This window comes from Haemorhous mexicanus, chromosome 27 (genome assembly GCF_027477595.1).
Source record: "Haemorhous mexicanus isolate bHaeMex1 chromosome 27, bHaeMex1.pri, whole genome shotgun sequence".
Lineage (NCBI taxonomy): Eukaryota > Metazoa > Chordata > Aves > Passeriformes > Fringillidae > Haemorhous > Haemorhous mexicanus.
This window is the reverse complement of record NC_082367.1, coordinates 6,051,563-6,073,506: the sequence shown is the minus strand read 5'-3', so window position 1 is coordinate 6,073,506 and position 21,944 is coordinate 6,051,563. Positions and strand designations below refer to the sequence as shown.

The window sequence follows — 21,944 nt, the reverse complement described above, 5'->3', positions numbered from 1 at the left end:
GCTGCTCGGGCTCAGAGCCCTCGCTCCGCTCCCGGCAGATGGAAAAGCGGAGCTCCGAGGGCAGGGGAAGCGAGGTGATGCACAGCCGGTGTGGCGGCCGAGCCTCTCCTGTCAGAGCTCCACCGTTCCTGCCCGTGAATTACTGCACCAGGAGCGCTCCCACTTCTCCCATGGCATTCCGCAGACGTGAGTCAGCCCAGCTCGAAATATAAACGGGAGACCACAGAGGAACAGGTGACCCAGATTCTGCCAGACCTTCCCCAATTTAATCTTGATATACACCACCAGCTGCCGGCTGGGTCACCGTGTTTAACCAGCATGAAAAAACAAAGTCCAGCCTCTGACATCCCCTGAAAGCAAAGCTCCTGCCTGCCCAGCACTGGCTCTTTCCACACACCATCGCATTTGGCCAAGCCACTGCCCCCTAAACTCTCATTTGATGGGTCTCAGGATCCATCAAAGCCTCAGGCATAAATGCCAAGGATCAAACCTGGCCCCACTCAAGAAGCAAATTCCCAGCACAGCCCCATCCCACAAACACACCACAGAAGACAGATCCTCCCCAGAGCCTGCAGCCGTGGCTTTGGCATTTATTTGGCTCCTCTGAGGGGTGGGAAGGTGGATTTGGGGGAGCTGTGGCCAGGGAGACCTGAGCTGGGAGGGAGCTGAGCCAGTGCCAGCCCCAGCTCTGTGCCTGGCTCTGCAGGGCAGGGCTGGGAGCTCCTGGTGATCCATGCTCAGTAAAAATCCCTGACTCCAGCTGGACCAGAGCTCCAATAAAGCTCTGCCAGAGTCAGCTGGATCATCCTCTGGCTCCTGCACCAACCACCCAATTACAGGTTCCTGTTCCAGGCCCTTTATGAGCAGGTGATTTCACAGGAGCTGAGATTCCCAAACCTGAGCTGGATCTGCAGGTCCAGCAGATTTTTTGCATCATTCTCATCCCTCTTCCACCACCCACCTTCTGTGCTCTGTTTTTAACTCACACCTGAAGCCAAGTTGGTCTGAGAGGCGCTGGCAGAAGATGCCCCTGGCTCCTGTCACTGCTCCCTGCTGTCACCCTGATCACCCCAAAAGCTGCAGCCCCTCCTTTTCCATGGGCATGGAGCCTCCTCCAGCCTCCCTCACAAACAAACCCCATCACCCAAAGAATTCTGACACCTTTTCCTGCCTTTTTAACATTGTCCTTTGGGCTGGCCGAGCCACAGCCACTTCCCTGCACACCAGCTCTTGTCCTAGGCAGGTTTGAGTGATTAGAAATATTTCATGGATCTCCAGGCTGCCTCCCTGCCCTGCAGTTTGCAGGTTCTCTGCAGACAGGGCTGCAGGAACTGCAGGACACGATGACCTGGCAGTGCTCCACAGGGCAGGGGGAACCAAAGGACATCAAAGGCAGATCCCTGCTGCTCCTGGGCAGGATCAGATCTGCCTGGGCTCAGGATGCTGCTCCTACACACAGGACACTGAGGAAAGCTCTGCTCTCCCCCTGAGCTGTCCAGGGGACACTGCAGGCCCTGCTCCCTGTCACCATTTCACTTGCAATAAAGCATGAGCTTACAGGAAGCCTCTCAGCTGCAGCTTTTTATATCTGAACTCTTTCTGGCTGAGCAATCTCAACCTACTATTGATCCACATGACGCATTTGATTCCTATAATTGAGATTGGAATAGAAAAAACAGCATTTCTGTTTCTCCCAGCCAGTTTGTTTCTCACGTGTGGCACTCAGAGCGTGCAGCACTCGGGCTTAAAGTGAGGGAATTTTTTAGGAGTGGAAAGCTGGGACTGCTCCAGCCCAAATTCAGCGATGGTGGGAGCAAAACACCTGGGAGTTCTCTCCCCCATCGCCTTTCAAATGTCAAGCAGCTGCTGAAGTTGTTTTTTTCTGGGGCTCATGGAATGGTTGGGGTGGGAAGGGACCTTAAAAATCTTCTCATTCCCAGCCCTGGGTGGGCAGGGACACCTCCCACTGTCCCAGGGTGCTCCAGCCTGGCCTGGGCACTGCCAGGGACCCTGGGGCTGAGGGGTTTCTCCCTCATATTTCATCTAATCCCCCTTTCTTTGAGCTTTCACCCATTCCCCTTTGTCCTGGCAAGCAGGAATTTGGAAGGAATAGAACAGAAATAAACCCATAAACCCAGCTGAGAATCAGACAAGGATGTTCTGATGCTGCAGGCTCAGTGACCTTCTGTTGTATTTGCAGGGTGCCCCCATGAAGGCAGGAATGATGAACCTGACTCATGTTCTCAGAAGGTTAATTTATTATTTAAGTGGCTATATTATACTAAAGAATACTAAACTAAACTGTACTAAAGGATACAGACAGAAGGCTGAAAAGATAATAATGAAAACTCGTGACTCTCTCCAGAGTCCTGACACAGCCTGGCCCTGACTGGTCATTAAGTCAAACCAACTCACATGAAACCAATGAAACAATCACCTGTGGGTAAACAATCCCCAAACACATTCCAAAGCAGCACAGCACAGGAGGGGTAAGTCAGATAATTATTGTTTTCCTTTTTCTCTGAGGCTTCTCAGCCTCCCAGGAGAAAAATCCTGGGCGAAGGGATTGTCACAGTCAGATTTTCTGGGAACAATCTTCCCGTGCTGCTTTCTCCTGGTCCAAGAGAATTCCCAGCAGCTGCAGTGGACAGAAATCCCCCAGTTTGACAGGGAATAACCCCTGACTCAGAGGAGAAAGTCTGACTCAAGAGCAAGGCTGGAGCCCCTCCTGTCTGGGTAGCAAAGGGAGCTGGCACTTGCTCACTTTGGATCTCTGTAGGTATTGCACTGATGGAGAAAGTGCTTTGTATTCTCTTGTTTATTTGCAAAAAAAAGGTTTAAAAAAAAAAAGGTCTATTAAAATGCTGCACCTCTGGGAGTGCCTGTGAAAGGAGTGAGATGTGACTCCAGCAGGGAAGTGATCAGCCTGCAATAATTTAGATGTTCCTGTTGCTATGGATACTTTCTTTAAGTGAAGCATACCATTATAATTTAAATTTCCAGTAAGTCACCAGAAAAAAAAAGCACATTAAAAGTAATAAAAAATGCCAGAGACGCAACTGTTTGATTCCTTGCTGTCAGTTTCACCAGGGCTGTGACAGCGCTGGAGAAGTGATAAAATTGGCACTGGGAGCAGATTTCAGTCTTTACTCATTTATTCCATTAATTAGACCTGGGGCTCGTGGCTGTGATCGAGGCAGGGCTTGGTGACAGCTGGGAGAGGGGATGGGACACTGGGATGTGACACTGGGAGTGAGGATGGGACACTGGGAGAGGGGATGGGACACTGGGTGTGACACTGGGAGTGGGGATGGGACACTGGGAGAGGGGATGGGACACTGGGTGTGACACTGGGAGTGAGGATGGGACACTGGGAGAGGGGATGGGACATTGGGATGTGACACTGGGAGTGAGGATGGGACACTGGGAGAGGAGATGGGACACTGGGATTGGGAATGGGACACTGGGATATGACACTGGGAATGAGGATGTGACACTGGGAGTGAGGATGGGACACTGGGAGAGGGGATGGGACACTGGGATACAACACTGGGAGTGAGGATGTGACACTGGGAACTGGGATGTGACACTGGGAGAGGGGATGGGACACTGGGAGAGGGAATGGGACACTGGGATTGGGAATGGGACACTGGGATATGACACTGGGAATGAGGATGGGACACTGGGAGTGAGGATGTGACACTGGGAGAGGGAATGGGACACTGGGATACAACACTGGGAGTGAGGATGTGACACTGGGAACTGGGATGTGACACTGGGAGAGGGGATGGGACACTGGGAGAGGGAATGGGACACTGGGATGTGACACTGGGAGTGGGGATGTGACACTGGGAACTGGGATGTGACACTGGGAGAGGGGATGGGACACTGGGATTGGGAATGGGACACTGGAGAGGGGATGGGACACTGGGATTGGGAATGGGACACTGGGATGTGACACTGGGAGTGGGGATGTGACACTGGGAACTGGGATGTGACACTGGGAGAGGGGATGGGACACTGGGATTGGGCATGGGACACTGGGAACTGGGATTTGACACTGGGATGTCACCCTGGGAGCAGGGCAGTGACACTGGCGTGTGCCACCTCTCAGCAGTGAATTCAGCAGTGAATTCCTCCTGCCCTCCCTCGCAGGAGAAGGGAAAGGATGCTGGAAGTTCCTTAACTGGCAGCTAAAAACGGGGAATGGATGCTGGAAGTTCCCAAAGTGGCAGCTAAAAAGAGGTCACATCAGAGCTGAGGGAGCAGTGTGTTCCTCAGCAGGGCCATCAGTTCTGCACGAGGGCTCAGCCCTCATCAGCTGGGACAGCTCAGCCTGGAACAGGCAGATCCAGCTGGAAAGGAGCTCCGGGTGGGTTTATTTCTGCCAGCACCACGGCAGGGGAGGTGGCTCTGCTGAGGGAACAGCTCTGTGTGTCAGCACCCCAGAGGGGCTGATTTCATTCTCCAGGTGCCTCCCAGGCAAGGTGTGGGCAGCAGGGCCGAGCACACAGGGCTGTGCTGGGCTCTCTTTAGCCACCACCAGCTGCACAAACTCAGCTGAAGAGAAAAGCAGTTTGTGACTCAGAAACTGCCAGTGAGATTTGGGGTTTGATGTTGCTCTTCGTGTGCAGGTGAGCCTGAAGCTTCCACCTCACTCTTTCCCCCCCTCCTCACAGCCTCACCTGGAGGCCAAAGCAGCCACACAGGGACAGGTCCTGTGTCCCTCTGTGCCACCTCCAGTCCCACAGCAGCCCCTGGGGGCAGAGTCCAGCTGAGCCCCCTTGGAATCAGCCCCCAGGACCTTTCTGACCACATCCTGCCATGCACCAGGGCCAGGCAGAACCCAGGCACCACCCAGACACAAAAGCTACCACAGGAACCACAGGGGAAATAAAGTCACCCAGCACAGAGCCTCCAAAAAATGGCAGTTTTTATTCTTTACAGCATCAGGTTTTCTTAAAAAAACCCCAAACAAACAAACAAACAAAAAAAAACCACTCTGGACACACATAGATAGTGTTGTGAATGTCAGGATCTGCTGCTCCAGGAAAGGAGAGAGGTCAGTGCTCAGGGGAATGCTCACACTCCATCCCAGGCTCCTGGCAGAGCAGGATGCGTCCCTCACTCCATCCCAGGCTCCTGGCAGAGCAGGATGTGTCCCTCACTCCATCCCAGGCTCCTGGCAGAGCAGGATGTGTCCCTCTCACTCCATCCCAGGCTCCTGGCAGAGCAGGATGTGTCCCTCACTCCATCCCAGGCTCCTGGCAGAGCAGGATGTGTCCCTCACTCCATCCCAGGCTCCTGGCAGAGCAGGATGTGTCCCTCTCACTCCATCCCAGGCTCCTGGCAGAGCAGGATGTGTCCCTCTCACTCCATCCCAGGCCCCTGGCAGAGCAGGATGTGTCCCTCAGTCCATCCCAGGCTCCTGGCAGAGCAGGATGTGTCCCTCTCACTCCATCCCAGGCTCCTGGCAGAGCAGGATGTGTCCCTCTCACTCCATCCCAGGCTCCTGGCAGAGCAGGATGTGTCCCTCACTCCATCCCAGGCTCCTGGCAGAGCAGGATGTGTCCCTCTCACTCCATCCCAGGCTCCTGGCAGAGCAGGATGTGTCCCTCACACATCCCAAGCTCGTGGCAGAGCAGGATGTGTCCCTCACTCCATCCCAGGCTCCTGGCAGAGCAGGATGTGTCCCTCTCACTCCATCCCAGGCTCCTGGCAGAGCAGGATGTGTCCCTCTCACTCCATCCCAGGCTCCTGGCAGAGCAGGATGTGTCCCTCTCACTCCATCCCAGGCTCCTGGCAGAGCAGAGCTCCCTGGGCTCCCAGGGCCCCTGCTGGGCTCGGGCACAGCTCCCTGGCTGAGCCCTGTGCCTGCAGCAGCCCTGCTGGTTCCCCCAGGCCAGGAGCTGGTGCTGCACACAGGAGTGAGGCACTCCTGGGCACAGCCCTTCCAGGATGTGGAACTGCTCTAAGCCCACTCTGCAGAGCCCACAGAGCACAGGTTCCATCAGAGACCTGCTGAGTCAGCTCCACGAGTCCTCAACACCTCCTCACACTCACACTTGGGGGGGAAAATAAATCTAAGGCAGAGCCACTCAGCTGCTTCCTAATGAAGCCTTAGAGCTGACTGAGGGGTTTTCTCCTTTCTGTGAGCAGTTCTAAGGGAGTTCTAAAGAGCTATCTGGGGAATGAATTAGTGCTTCAAACCCAAGTTCCAAATCTATAAAACAGATTAGTACACTTCACATAAGGCCACGAACACTGCGAGTGTCAGTCAGACTGTTTAGGATGGTTAAACCCAGCCTTTAGTTAGCACAAGTTGTACCTCCATGGCTGCTTTTCAGTCCCAGGGGAAGATGGAGCTTCCTGAGCCCCCTGGGAGCTGTCAGGGAGAAGGGTGGGAGCACCACTGGGCAGCCAGGTATTGCTCCTGCCTGACCCCATCCCATGCACGGGGCAACAGCCACCTGGCTTTGGGGCAGGAGCAGGTCCTGGCCAGGCACAGCTGCTGGGCCAAGCTGGGAACGTGGATCTGTGGTCCTGCTGGTCCTCCCAAGCTGCCCTTTCCAGCAGAAATCAGCAAACCAACCCTTCCTCCCTGGTGGTTTTGCTTTTAAAGCTACTTTGGGGCTTTGGGACCTGCAGTGCCATCAGAGGTGAGGGTCAGAGCTGCAGCACTGCCAGGGTGGCTCTTTTTGGGTGAATAGCTTCTGAGGAGAGCTGCCAGGCACTGCTTACCTTGACAATCCGGACCACTGCTTTCAGTTCGAGTTTTAAAGTGCAAAACTTCTTTGAGTTAAAAAAGTCTTTGGGTTAGAAAGGAGCTGGGAGCCACAGAGTGAGTGACAGCTGTGAGGGTGCCACAGACACTGCACAAAGCACCAGCTCTGCTCCCTCCTGGATTTCAGCCTCAGCAGCTGCTGCAGATCCCCTCCCAGGCCAGGCAGGTGCTGTGCTGTTCCAGGCTGGCTGGGTCAGTGACACAGAGCTGTGCCTGCCTCCAGCCTGGCCTGGGGGATGCTCCAGGGGGCTCTGGTGGTGCCTGCAGGAGCGACAGGCCCTGCAGGTGCTCTCCACACCTCCCAGGAACACTTGTAAACTTTGAACAAAGATGTCCCAGAGCATCCTGTGGTTTAGGTGAAAGCAAGGTACAAAAATCCACATCAGGTGTCTGAAGCTTTGGTCTGAACTGGGCTGCAGCACCCTGGGAGCTGTGAGGAGCCCTGGGCAGCTCCCTGCTCCCAGCAGCATCCAGGCAGGGCTCCGAGGGGTCTTCTCTGCCCTCAGAACATGAAGAGATCGTCCTGCTCAGCTGGGCTGGGCTCCAGCTGGCTCCAGTGCACGGGGGACAGAGCCTGTGCACTCTGCAGCTCCTGCGCCGACAGCCCCGTGTCCAGATCCTGAGGGTTGGTCCTGGACTGGGCCAGCCTGGGGCACACACAGGGACACAGGGTAAAGCACTGAGGGGAGCGTGCACAGGGTAAAATAAACACAGAGTAATGCACAGAGTAATGCACAGAGTAAAATAAACACAGAGTAATGCACAGGGTAAAATAAACACAGGGTAATGCACAGAGTAATGCACAGAGTAAAATAAACACAGGGTAATGCACAGAGTAAAATAAACACAGAGTAAAGCACTGAGGGAAACGTACACAGAGTAAAGCACAGAGTAAAATAAACACAGAGTAATGCACAGAGTAAAATAAACACAGAGTAATGCACAGAGTAATGCACAGAGTAAAATAAACACAGAGTAATGCACAGAGTAAAATAAACACAGAGTAATGCACAGAGTAATGCACAGAGTAAAATAAACACAGAGTAATGCACAGGGTAAAATAAACACAGGGTAATGCACAGAGTAATGCACAGAGTAAAATAAACACAGGGTAATGCACAGAGTAAAATAAACACAGAGTAAAGCACTGAGGGAAACGTACACAGAGTAAAGCACAGAGTAAAATAAACACAGAGTAATGCACAGAGTAAAATAAACACAGAGTAATGCACAGGGTAAAATAAATGCAGAGTAATGCACAGAGTAATGCACTGAGTGAAATATGCACAGAGTAAAGCACAGAGTAAAATAAACACAGAGTAATGCACAGAGTAAAATAAACACAGAGTAATGCACAGAGTATTGCACAGAGTAAAATAAACACAGAGTAATGCACAGAGTAATGCACAGAGTAAAATAAACACAGAGTAATGCACAGGGTAAAATAAACACAGAGTAAAGCACTGAGGGGAACATGCACAGAGGAATGCACAGGGTAAAATAAACACAGAGTAATGCACAGGGTAAAATAAATGCAGAGTAATGCACAGAGTAATGCACTGAGTGAAATATGCACAGAGTAAAGCACTGAGGGAAACATGCACTGAGTAATGCACAGGGTAAAATAAATACAGAGTAATGCACAGAGTAATGCATTGAGTGAAATATGCACAGAATAAAGCACTGAGGGAAATATGCACAGAGTAATGCACTGAGGGAAACGTGCACAGAGTAAAGCACGGAGTAAAATAAACACAGAGTAAAGCACAGAGTAATGCACAGAGTAAAATAAATACAGAGTATTGCACAGAGTAATGCACAGAGTAAAATAAACACAGAGGAAAACACAGAGTAAAACACTGAGTGAAATATGCACAGAGGAATGCACAGAGAAAAATAAACACAGAGTAATGCACAGAGAAAAACAGAGTAAAGCACAGAGTAAAACAAACACAGAGGAAAGCACAGAGTAAAACATACAGACAGTAATTCACAGAGTAAAGCACAGAGTAAAGCACAGAGTAAAGCACAGAGTAATGCACAGAGTAAAATAAACACAGAGTAAAGCACTGAGGGGAACGTGCACAGGGTAAAATAAACACAGAGTAATGCATAGTGTAATGCACAGAGTAAAATAAACACAGAGTAATGCAAAGAGTAATGCACAGAGTAAAATAAACACAGAGTAAAGCACTGAGGGGAACGTGCACAGAGGAATGCACAGGGTAAAATAAACACAGAGTAATGCACAGGGTAAAATAAATGCAGAGTAATGCACAGAGTAATGCACTGAGTGAAATATGCACAGAGTAAAGCACAGAGTAAAATAAACACAGAGTAATGCACAGAGTAAAATAAACACAGAGTAATGCGTAGTGTAATGCACAGAGTAAAATAAACACAGAGTAAAGCACTGAGGGAAACATGCACTGAGTAATGCACAGGGTAAAATAAATACAGAGTAATGCACAGAGTAATGCATTGAGTGAAATATGCACAGAATAAAGCACTGAGGGAAATATGCACAGAGTAATGCACTGAGTAAAATAAATACAGAGTATTGCACAGAGTAATGCACAGAGTAAAATAAACACAGAGGAAAACACAGAGTAAAACACTGAGTGAAATATGCACAGAGGAAAACACAGAGTAAAACACTGAGTGAAATATGCACAGAGTAAAGCACAGAGAAAAATAAACACAGAGTAAAGCACAGAGAAAAATAAACACAGAGTAACGCACAGAGAAAAACAGAGTAAAGCACAGAGTAAAACAAACACAGAGGAAAGCACAGAGTAAAACATACAGAGAGTAATTCACAGAGTAAAGCACAGAGTAAAGCACAGAGTAAAGCACAGAGTAAAGCACAGAGTAAAGCACAGAGTAATGCACAGAGTAATGCACAGAGTAATGCACAGAGTAATGCACAGAGTAATGCACAGAGTAAAGCACAGAGTAAAGCACAGAGTAAAATAAAGACAGAGTAATGTACAAAGTAAAGCACAGCGAAAAACAAAGGGAGCAGAGCACGGAGCAGAGGTTCCCCTCCTGCTGCAGCCCCCTGTTCCAGCACCTCCCATGGAATGGAGACCCTCAGGAAGGGGAGAAGCCATCAGGGGAGCTGGCCCGGAGCACTCCAGCCCCTGGGGTGTGCTGCAGCCCTGCTGCTGCCCTCTCCCTGCCCTGCAGCTGGACAGGGCAGGGGTGCCCTCTGTGCCAGCCCTGCAGTGACTCAGCTCTGCTGATGTGTCACAGCCCCAGAGCAGCTGGGACAGCCTCTCACCCAGATGTCTCCCACAGCCCAGCAGCCCCTTTGGGTGTTGTGGGATTCAGGCACCCCTGCAGCACCAAGGCTGGGGGTTCCCTCAGGCACTGGGGGCTCCATCCTGGGGGGCACAAGGCCAAAGCCAGCCTGGAGGCAGCCCCAGCTCTCAGGGAAGCAGAGACACCTGCAGTGGTGCTGCTGGGGCAGGAAGGGCCTGGGGAGGCTGCAGGGGGAGCTCAGCAGGGAGCAGAACCCAACCCCAGCTGCTGCAGCAGGGGGCAGGGACAGGAGACACGGGGCTGATTTATGTCCTGGTTATCAGCCCCAGCCTGCCACGAGGCTGCTGGGGAAGGGGAAGCTGTAAATCATCCCTGGGAGCCAGACAGGACCCCAAGGGCTGAGCAGGAACTGCTGCAAACCCTTCTCCTGACTCACTCCCTCCTCCAGCACCTCCCCGGCCCCAGGGGCAGGAGGAGGAGGAGGAGGAGGAAGATGGGACCCACATAAAACCACAGCAGCCCTGCCAGGACAGGCAGGAAAAGCCACCTGAGAGGAAAAGGGCTGGTTTGGCTTTGCTGGAGTGCTCAGGGCAGGGCAGCCTTTAATTTGGAGTGGCAAGGGGAATGAACCCCATGAAGTGATGGCCACACAGCCTCAACCTGGGGGCTGAGGAAGAGCAAAGCCCCCAGGGCCAGAAGCTGGGACCAGCAGCCTGGAAAAGCCTCAGCAAGTGGGAGCAGACCCGGGAACTGCTTGGGGAATTAAACTGCCCATCACACACAGCCTCTCTCCACCCTGAAAAGGTTCTGCAAATGTTTGGCTGCTCAGGCAGCCCTACAGCCTGGCCTTCCATCACCAGCTGAGGCACTGGTGGGGCCAGGTCGGGTCAGAGCCCTGGTGAGATTAAGGAGCATTATTAACTAACAGCCATTATTAACAGCCATTATTAACAGCCAGGCTCTGGGGCTGCTCCCCTGCTGAACTCCAGGGAGGGATGAGAATCTGAGAATTACCTTGAGAACGCCTCGTCCAGACCATCATCCATCTCCTTTGTGAAGAGATCAAAAGAGAGACAAGTAGTTGCTAAGAGAACTGCACAAAAGTGTGTTTAGAGACCAGGCTCTGCACTCAGACACAGAAATATCTCTGTCTAATATCTCTGTCTATTGGCTCCAGAGTGCCTCAGCCACCTCCTCTGCACTCTGCCTCCTCTGCAGGGGAAAGGTGAGCTCCAGTGCTGCCGGGCTTGGCCCTTCCCTGCACCCCAAAAAGGGCTGAGCCTGCCCCAGCCCCATCCAGGAGGGTAGCACAGGGCTGGAAATCCCCCCTGCACCCCAAAAAGGGCTGAGCCTGCCCCAGCCCCATCCAGGAGGGCAGCACAGGGCTGGAAATCCCCCCTGACCCTCCCAGCCCTGCCTGTCCTGCTGCCAGGAGGGGCCTGGCACAGCTCAGGAGCCCCTGGGGCTGCTCAGGGTCAGGGTCAGGGTCAGGGGAGCAGCTCTGCACTGGCACAGCAGGGACAGCAGAAGCAGCTCTGGGACCCTCTGTGTGTGCCCTGCTCCCAGGTTTTCCCAGGCAAGCACAGGGAGGAAGCTTTTCCATGCTCTGTGAGGGCCCTGCCCAGCCAGAGCTGCTCCCAAATCCTGCCATGCACCCACAGACCTAATGCAATGAATAAGTGAGGTATGAAGAGTCTGCAAGCAGGGAGGGACTGGAGATTGCTGAGGAGCCTCCAGGATTTGATTCAGCCTCGGGGCTGATCCTCAGGCTCCAGGCAAAGGCATTTCCCCTGCAGCTCCCCAAAATCCAGAGAGGGGCAAGAGGGGCTCCAGGGCTCAGCCCCAGCCTGCCTGGGGGTCAGGGAGCCATGGAAGGGTTTGGGGGGAAGGAAATCCCTTAAATCCATCCCATTCCCACCCCTGGACACCTTCCAGCCTGGCCTGGGGCACTGCCAGGGACCAGCCCCAGCTCCCTGGGCACCTGTGCCAGGGCCTGCCCACCCTCCCAGCCAGGAATTCCCTCCCAAGACCCCAGCTAGCCCCAGCCTCTCCCAGATGGGATGGTGGAGCCCTGATGGGATGGTGGAGCCCTGATGGAGGCAGCCCCAGGGCTGCAGGGGCCCTCCCTCCCTCTGAGACCCAGGGATCAATCCCACACCCATTCACCAGGCACTGAGGAGCTCCCAGAGCCCAGCCCAGCTCCCCCAGCAGGGAAACCAGGACCAGCCATCAGCTCTGAGCTGGCTCTGGTTCCTGCCCCGAGCAGAGCCCTGGGGTGGTGCCAGCTGAGTGGCAGACCCCTGGAATGCCCCATTCCCTGCCTCTGCCACCCTGTCCATTTATCCCTGGATCCCTCTGGGCTGTGGCCCCTCCCTGAGCAGCCCAGGCCCCCAGAGCTCCCAGTCTGGCCCAGTTTGGGCCCCCCAGCTGTCCCTTACCCACTCCACATTGTTGTTCACCGAGGGGCTGGGCCCAAAGCTGCTGTTGTCCAGCCCTGGGCTCTCGGTGCTGCTGCCCAGGGGGGCCCTGCCAGGCTCCTCCAGGTCCAGCAGGTTCCCCAGGGCTGCTGCTGTGGGCAGAGCAGGGGGGGAGTGAGGGGAGAGAACAGGCACAGCCAAAGCTCCCTGCAGGAATCTCTCCCCTGATCCAACTCCTGCAGGATGGCCCCAAATCTGAGCTGAGGAGCTGCACCCACCCCACTGAGGAGCTCTGGGAAGGCTCCTGGTGCCCACTGCTGCTCAGGGTGAGCCCCGGGCCAGAGCAGCCCTGGGCAGCACCCTCAGCTCACCCACAGAGTGTTTTATGGACTGAGGGCAAAGCCTGCCCTGGGCTGGGGCAGGAGCAGCCCAGCTCTGGCTGGAGCTCAGCCCCAGAGCCCTGGCAGCCCCAGGCTGGGCTGAGCCCAAGGTGCCACCCTTGGGAGAGGAGATCCCTGCAGCCCTGAGCCCTCCCAGGCCAGGCAGGAGGTGCCAGCCTGGAAGGGAGCCCAGCTCAGGGCTGTTTCTCTCTGTGCCAAATCCTCTTATCTCGTGGCCAGCATGGGCAGGGATGAGCCTTTTGTCCCACTTCTCCCTGCCCTGCTCTTCAGAGCCAGGCCCTGAACTGTGAGGGGACATCCCCAATCCCCCAGGGACATCCCCAATCCCCCAGGGACATCCCCAATCCCCCAGGGACAGTCCCCTTCCCTGCTCAGGGACATCCCCAGTCCCCCAGGGACAGTCCCCTTCCCTGCTCAGGGACATCCCCAATCCCCCAGGGACCTCCCCAATCCCCCAGGGACATCCCCAGTCCCCCAGGGACAGTCCCCTTCCCTGCTCAGGGACATCCCCAATCCCCCAGGGACATCCCCAATCCCCCAGGGACATCCCCAATCCCCCAGGGACCTCCCCAACCCCCCAGGGACAGTCCCCTTCCCTGCTCAGGGACATCCCCAATCCCCCAGGGACATCCCCAATCCCCCAGGGACATCCCCAATCCCCCAGGGACCTCCCCAACCCCCCAGGGACAGTCCCCTTCCCTGCTCAGGGACATCCCCAATCCCCCAGGGACATCCCCAATCCCCCAGGGACATCCCCAATCCCCCAGGGACCTCCCCAACCCCCCAGGGACAGTCCCCTTCCCTGCTCAGGGACATCCCCAATCCCCCAGGGACATCCCCAATTCCCCCAGGGACATCCCCAATTCCCCCAGGGACATCCCTGTGCTGTTCAGGGCCAATTCCCATCCCTCAGGGACAGTCCCCCACCCTTCAGGGACATCTCACCATCCTTCTAGCTGTTCCCTGCCCTGTTCAGGGACAATCCCCATCCCTCAGGGACAATCCCCCACCCCTCGGGGACAGTCCCCCACCCCCAGGCTCTGCTCAGGTGGCTCACTCACCTGTGACAGGGTGGGCAGGAGCTCCTGAGCTGGGGCTGCTGGTCCCTTCTGCTGCCAGGATGGACCTTTCCCTCTTCTCCTTCTCTGCAGAAGGGGAGATGCCATCACTGCCTGCAAGGCTGCAGGGAGGAGGGACAGGGACAGGGACAGCCAGGCCACCTGGGCTGCTCCAGCCACCTCAGGGAAGGTGACAGCAGAAAGCCCAGGGGCTCTGAGGCACCCCAGGCCCTGCAGGGCAGGAGGGTCACTGCCAGATTCCCTGAAAAATGCCTTTGCCAGGATTTCTTCTGCTGGGACACTTCAGCCTCTCCCGTTTGGCTCCTCTGGAATGTGAGCTGGAGAACTGTTTACCCAGCAGGAGAATTGTTTTTAATTAAAGGCCAATCCCAGCCAGCTGTGGCTGTCATGAGATTTTATTCTCATTCTTTTCCAGCCCTCTGATGTCTCCTTTCTCCTTCTTTAGTACAGCATTTTCTTTTCATATCATTTATATCACAAAATCACCAATCAGCCTTCTGAAACACGGAGTCAAGATTCCCCTCTCTGCCCTTGCTGGGCTTGCCTGCAAATCCCACCCAGGAGCAGAGCCCAGAGACACCTGGAAATGTGGGAGGAGGGCAGGGGAACACCTGGGGGGAGCAGGGCAGGGGAACCAACTCACCTTCCTTGGCTGCCTGCCAGAACTCAAAGGCCAGCCTGAAGGCCTGGGCCACGGTCAGGGTGACAGCCTGGGCCTGGGGACAGACAGCAGGACACACCTCTGAGAGCACTGAGATCAATCACTGACACCTCTGAGATCACTGAGATCACTGAAATTACTGAGAGCACTGAAATTACTGATATCAATTATATCACTGAGGTCAATCACTGACACCTCTGAGATCACTGAAATTACTGAGATCAATGAGAGCACTGAAATTACTGATATCAGTGAGAGCACTGAGATCAATCACTGACACCTCTGAGATCACTGAGATCACTGAAATTACTGAAATCAATGAGATTGCTGAGATCAGTGAAATTACTGAGATCAATTATATCACTGAGGTCAATCACTGACACCTCTGAAATCAATGAAACCACTGAGAGCAGTGAAATTACTGACATCAATGAGATCAATCACTGAAATTACTGATATCAATGAGATCAATCACTGAAATTACTGAGATCAATGAGATCAATCACTGAAATCTCTGAAATTACTGAGATCAATGACATCACTGAGATCACTGAAACCACTGAGATCAATCACTGAGATCTCTGAAATCAATTATACCACTGAGATCAATCACTGAAACCTCTGAAATCAATGAAATCAATCACTGAGATCAATCTCTGAGATCAATCACTGAAATGACTGAGATCACTGAAATTACTGAAATCAAGGAGATCAATCACTGAGACCTCTGAGATCACTGAAATTACTGAGATCAATCTCTGAGATCTCTGATATCAATTATACCACTGAGATCAATCACTGAGAACTCTGAAATTACTGAGATCAATTATACCACTGAGATCAATCACTGAAACCTCTGAGATCAATGAAATCAATCACTGAGCTCAATCTCTGAGATCAATCACTGAGATTTCTGAGATCAATGAAATCAATCACTGAGTTCAATCACTGAAATGACTGAGATCACTGAGATCACTGAGCTCAATCACTGAAACCACTGAAATTACTGAGATCAATCTCTGAGATCTCTGAAATCAATTATACCACTGAGATCAATCACTGAAACCTCTGAGATCAATGAAATCAATCACTGAGCTCAATCTCTGAGATCAATCACTGAGATTTCTGAGATCAATGAAATCAATCACTGAGTTCAATCACTGAAATGACTGAGATCACTGAGATCACTGAGCTCAATCACTGAAACCACTGAAATTACTGAGATCAATCTCTGAGATCTCTGAAATCAATTATACCACTGAGATCAATCACTGAAACCTCTGAGATCAATGAAATCAATCACTGAGCTCAATCTCTGAGATCAGTCACTGAGATTTCTGAAGCCCTGGCAGCCCCCAGGGACAGGGGGGGACACAGGCAGGGCACACACCCCAAGGGCAGGCAGGGGCACCCCAGGGGCACCCCAGGGGCACCCCAGGGGCAGCAGTGCCAGTCCAGGCTGGCAGCAGGGCTGAGCTCTTCACATCCTCGGGGGGAGTGCAAATGCTGCATGGCAAAAACCCCTTAAAGATGGTAATCAAGAATGGAACTCCTCACAGCTGTTTACAATTTAAGCTGTCACATCTGAATCAAGTTTAATAGACCCAGCTACTGTTGAGAATCACCCAGGAACTAAAAATATGGACTAATGATATGGCTGTGCCTGGGAGCTGTGGTGCACCCAGAGCCCCTGCCCTGGGGAGGGCTGGCTGCAGCCTGGGAGCAGGGGTCACCTCAGCAGCAGGATGTTCCTGCATTTTACAGGGCAGGAAAAAGGAAATTATTCCCAGTTTTTGCCACAAAAGGCTTTGGAGAACTTTACTTGGAGGGGGATGCACTGAGATAATTCCTTTAGCAGCAGGAAGATTTAAATTTTAATTTGCAGAGCGAGGCTCATCTCAGCCATGCCAGGATGGGAGCCCAGGAGAGACAACTTGTAGCTCCCATTATTCCCTCCAAGGGAAAAGAAGGAGCTGGGAGAGGCAGGGAATATGAACAGAGCTGTGGTGGCCCAGCTCCAGGCTGGGGGATGCTGCTGGGGACCAGGCTGGGGTGGGAATGGCCCTAGGGGGGAGCTGGGACATCCTGTGCCCGTGCAAGGGCCACCAGGGGAGGACTGCTGGGGGCAGAGGGGTCTGAGCTGCCCCTCCTCTGCCCCACAGCCCCTTCCTGGCACGGGGAGGGGGCTCAGTGCCAGCTCTGGCCTCACCACAGACCCCAGGGCTCTCCTTGCCCCTCTCCTCTCTCTGGTCTCCAGGTCCCTTCCCCTCCTGGAGCACTGAGTGAGCAGGGAAGGATCCCAGGAGGGCTCTGAGCCCGGCCCAGACTCTCCCAGAGCTGGGTCTGTGCTCTGAGCCTGGCCCAGAGCTGGGTCTGTGCTCTGAGCCTGGCCCAGACTCTCCCAGATCCAGGTCTGTGCTCTGAGCCCAGCCCAGACTCTCCCAGAGCCAGCCCACTCCAGCTGGGATGAGCTGCTGGCAGCAGCAGGAGCCGTGCTGAGCCCTCCTCCCAGCCCCTCTTCCTCCTCCTCCTCCTCCCTGCACTGACCATTTTCCTCTTGGGGCACAGGAAGGCGTGGCACTCCAGGCTCTCACTCTGCTGGCTCTGGGCTATGTAGGCAAACACTTTGTCGTGGGCCTTGTCTGCTGTGCAGTAGGAGATCCTGGAAAACACCCAACACCCCGGGCTGGGCTCTGGGACAGCCTCCAGAGCCTCCTGGGGCTGCAGCAGGGGGGGCACAGGCTGGGCTGGGCAGGGGGACAAGGGTGGCTGGGTGGGTGGGATCCATGGGCACCACAAGGAGAGAAGGGAAAAGGGAGAAGGGGAAGATTCCAGAGCAGCACCTCACAGTGCCCTGCCTTCAGGAGAGAGGCTCAGAAGGTTTTCCTTGCAGGGTGAGGAAGGAGAAAGGAAATGCCAGGAGCTTCCCAGCCTGGCATTTCATCTTCAGGCTCAGGGCAGGGGCAGGAGGGGATGCAGGGGTGCCCAGGATGGGCTGGGCTGTGCAGCAGCAGATGCTCAGGATGCTCCCCGAGCTCAGGGGATGTGGGAGGGAGGCTCAGCCTCCTCCCTGAGCCTCCCCACAGCTGTGCAGCAGCCAGGGGGGCTGAGCAGCAGCCCTGGGGCACAGCAGAGCCCCAGCACCCACCTGTAAATGGAGATGTTCTCGATGAGCTCGTTGGTCCTGCTGTCCCTGAGCACAATCCCCCGGGGTGACACTTTCAGGGTCACCTTCTGCAGCTTCTTCCCACTTGCCTTTGCCTTGGGGAGGGAGAGAGGGAGGGGAAGCCCCAGGCTTTGAACCCTGGCACCCCCAGAGGTGTGAGAGCAGCCTGGGGATGCACCCTGCTCTCACCAGGGCTGCCTCTGCTGCCAGGAGGGCACAGCACTGGTTAACCCTTCCCTCCCCTCCCTGCAGCAGGTTTGTGCTGGCGCTCAGCAGGCAGGGACACACCTCAGCAGGGTGCTCAGGCACTGCCAGCACCTCCACAGGGCTGTCCCCAGGGCCACAGGGGCAGGATGGGCCTGGCACACGTGGGCTCCCAAGCCCCACTCCGGTGGCAAAGGGACAGGACATCAGCTTCCACCCAGATTTCAGCAGGCACTGGCTCTCCTTTACTGGCCTGGTGCTTTCAGCCTGCAGCTCACATCCAGCTAGAGCCAGGCTGGAACCCTCAGCCCCTCTCCCTGGGGGATTCCACGTCCCTTGGGAACCCCAAAGCCCTGCCCAGAGCAGTCCTGCCCCAGCCCAGGGCTTTATTTAAGGGCTGCACTCCCCATCCATCGGGGCAGGGGGGAAGGGCTCTGCAATTCCCTGGTGCAGCTCAGCACAGGATCCAGCACTGCCCACCCCACTGAGCTTTAGGGCACGGCCAGGGCTCTGCCCCCCTTTTACAGGGCCTTACAGGAGCCTTCATTTCACCCAGAGCCTGGTGAGCTGGGAGGCTCCGAGCTGGAGGAGGGCTGGGAACTGGGGGAAGGCTGGGAATGTGCTGGGAATTGGGGGATTCAGGAAATGCACCCCTCTGAGGTCACGGTGGGACCTGCAGCAAGCTGTCCTGCTCCCTTCGCCTCTCTGCCCCCCAAATCCTGGAAGGAAAGCCCAGAACAGCCCTGGCCACACTCCAAACCCTGTCCCTGCCCTGACCCAGCCCCGGGGCAGGCTGACTGCAGCAGGTCAGAGCCCCCTCACACCCGGGCTTATCACAGGAGCCAGAGCTCAGCACACACCAGCCTTGCCCAGAGTGCCCCATCCCACAGCCTGGGCTGGCCCAGGGGCTTCCAGTGCCTGGAAGGGTCTGCAGTGCCACCCACACCCCTGGAGGGGATGGAGCTGCAACCCCAACTTCCCATGGAGCTGCAAATCCCAACTTCCCCTGGAGATGGAATCCCAATTTCCCCTGGAGCTGCAATCCCAACCCCATGGAGCTGCAAATCCTGGCTCCCCCCAGCTACAGCTCTGAAACTCCTCCCTGTGGGACCCCCCAAGGGCCACCTGGGGACACCTGGGGACACTCACGGTGGCCACGATCCTTTTGACAGCGGCTGCAGAGAGCTCCTCTCCCTTGGGCTGCTCCACCAGGGTCATGCCCAGGTACTTGAGGCTGAAGAGCATCCCCTCCAGCAGCGTCTCCCTCGTGTCTGTCCAGTTCTCAGGCAGCTCTGGGGACACAGGGAAGGCTCTGGAGTCACAAACTCACAGCAGCACCCCCGAGGCTTCAGCTCCTGCAGGAGATGGGGCACACCCGGCTGGGAGGGGAGGCAGCAGCACTTCAGCCACCAGGTGCTCACCTGGGAGCCTCCCCTGCAGCTCTCCCAGGCAGCAAAACAAACCCCAAAACGTTTTCCATGAGCCACAAGAAACCCTCGAGGAGGCACCAGTTTAACTGGGAGCCACCCCGTGCCCTGACCCTGCAAAGCTCCACCTGCACAAGGAGGATAAGATGGGATTTGTGCTGAGCCCGGGCAGCTGCAGGGACCCAGGTGAGGTGAGTGATCACCCCCAGCCCCGAGGAGCCCCCCGGGAGGAGAGGGCTCTGCTCTCCCCTGGAAGCCAGCACGGAACCGCTCCCTGAAGGGCTGGGGGGAGGAGGGTTCTAAACACAGGATGGGTGTGGGGCCAAGGTGAAAGTCGGGTGGGGGCTCCTAAGCCTGGAATTCCACCCAGGAGCCACCTGGGACGGGCAGCTCGGGCTGGGGGAGGGCTTTGTCCCCCCTCAGGTGTCACACAGCCCCCCCAGGTGTCCCCAGGCCAGCCCGTTCGTGTCCCCCCGCTGCCCAACCCCGGTCCCGGGGTAACGCGGGCCGGGTCGGTCCCACGGGATCAGCGACAGCCACAGGTTCGGTGTCACCGGGGGGTGCGGGGTGTCCCCCCCGGGCCCGGTGGCCCCCCCGGCAGGGCCCGGTGGCCGCTGGCCACGGAGCCATCGATCGTGTGAGCGGGACGAGGTCACAGCGTGCCCGCCGGGCTCCGGCCCCTGTCCCGGGCTGGGGGACGGGGGGACACGGGGACAGGGGGACACGGGGACAGGGGGACACGGGGACAGGGGGACACCCCCAGCCAGCCCCGGCGCTCCCGGGGAAGGGACGCAGGAACGCGGAGCGCAGCGGGGCGGAGCAAACGGCGCGGCAAAAAGTGGGGCTGAAAGTGAGAGAAGAGCCCCGAGAGAACGAAAGCGAAGGCGGAGAGAGCGCGGGGGGCCGGGAGAGAGGGGACAGGGGACAGAGGGGAAGGGGCAGGGAGGGAGCGGGGCCCGGGCGGGACGCGGAGTGCGGGGTGCGGGGCAGGGAGCGGGGCCCGGGGCAGGGAGCGGGGCTCGGCCGGGGCAGGGGCAGGGAGCGGGGCTCGGCTCTCACTCTTGTGCCGCCCGCCGGCCCAGGACGGTTTGTGCACGCTGGGGCTCCTCAGCAGGGCCCGGCCCGCGGACTTGAGCGCGTCCATCCCGGCCCGGCCCCGCCGCAAACTTTTCCTGCGGCGCCAGCGCTGACCGCGTCCGGGGGCGGGGCCATGCAAATGAGAGTGACGTCAGCGCACCACGCCCTGTGCCACGCCCATGCCCGCCCCGCGCCCCGGAGCGCTGCGGGGTCCCCGAAGCTGTGAGGGGTCCCCAAAACTGTGCGGGGTCCCCAAAGCTCCTCGGGACACCCAAAAGCCCAGCAGGGTCCCCAGAACTCGGCAGAGTTCCCAAAGCTCCGCAGGGACCCTAAAGCTGTGGAGGGTCCCCAAAGCTCCGCGGGGACCCAAAAGTTCCTCGGGGTCCCCCGGCTCTGACAGCACTGCGGGGACAGCGTGACCCGGCCACACCCGGGGGCTGTGGGTGCCCCCCAAAATCAGGAGCTGCTTCTCCCCACGGATCCTCCCCCGGATCCCTCCTCCACACGCCTGTGGGGTGCAGCTCCTCAGGGATCCCCCCCTTCCCCACTCAAAGTGAGGGTAAGGAACCCCCTCTGCCCAGGTGACCCCAAAAAGGGGGGTTTGCCCCAGGAGGGGTTTGGTGCCCCCGGGCTGGGGTGGCATATCGGGATATCCTGTCTGAGCAGTCACCCCGGTGTCACCAACGTGTCACCAGCTCCTCTGAACATCCTTGGATGGAAGATTAAAGCCCGCGCAGGCTTTCCCAAATTAAAGGATAATAATGAGGAGGTTAAACCCCAAAGGAAAGGGGAACAGTCTGGGAAAGGGGAGCTCAGCCCTGAGAGAGGCTCGTTCCTCCTGCAGCTGCTCCCAAAGCTCCCAGGGAGTCACAGAGTCACAGCCCAGGCTGCAAACTCCCCTGGCACACTCCAAGGATGAGGGAAAGCTGGCTGGACAGTTCTGTGCTGGCTGGAACTTCTTCTCCCAGGGTCAGAAGAGAGGGACCAGGAGTTCAGTCACTTATTTGGGTTAATTCTGCTCTTTATCACGAGGAATGCAGGCCTGTGGTAAACTGGATTAGTTTTACTGGCAGTGCTGGAGCTCCCAGACTGACACCAGCACAGCTCGTTATATAATGCAGCAAAGATAAAAATACAGCCGGGTAAAACATCAGCTGGGAGAGGAAATAACTGGAGCACCCACACTTTTAATGCATCCCAAAAAAGGGGGGGAGAAACCCCCGTGCTGGAGTGCCCAGGGCATCTCCTGTCCCAGCCTGTCCAAGCTGGGCACAAATCCTGATTTCCTTCCCCCGTGTCACACTCTGCTCACAGCCAGGGCAGCCCCGGGGCAGGGCAGGAGCCCGGGCAGCCCCAGCAGGCAGGGAAATGTTAAAATAAAGAGCTGAGCTTTCTTGGGGAGACCCTGCAAGCCCCATCTCTCGGGGTTTGTGGATTCCAGAAGGTTTCAGCCCGCTCCCATCC

At 56.0% G+C, this 21,944-nt stretch overlaps 1 protein-coding gene across 3 annotated transcripts; it reads right to left on the bottom strand.

Moving 5' to 3' along the window:
- Positions 1-4,916: 4,916 nt before the first annotated feature.
- On the bottom strand, positions 4,917-20,619 carry LDLRAP1 (low density lipoprotein receptor adaptor protein 1). 3 transcript variants are annotated; one of them, XM_059868661.1, is made up of 9 exons: positions 20,463-20,619; positions 19,126-19,268; positions 17,755-17,867; positions 17,154-17,268; positions 14,589-14,661; positions 13,928-14,011; positions 12,487-12,617; positions 11,063-11,097; positions 4,917-7,431 (listed from the first exon to the last, which is right to left on the bottom strand). In XM_059868661.1, the coding sequence occupies exons 1-9, from the start codon at positions 20,545-20,547 to the stop codon at positions 7,287-7,289; spliced, it is 924 nt and encodes a 307-aa protein (XP_059724644.1). In that variant the 5' UTR covers positions 20,548-20,619; the 3' UTR covers positions 4,917-7,286. The 3 variants fall into 3 exon arrangements, with proteins under 3 accessions (XP_059724644.1, XP_059724645.1, XP_059724646.1); XM_059868662.1 differs by having other exon boundaries at positions 12,487-12,614; XM_059868663.1 differs by lacking the exon at positions 20,463-20,619 and adding an exon at positions 19,398-19,914.
- Between the last annotated feature and the right edge of the window lie 1,325 nt (positions 20,620-21,944).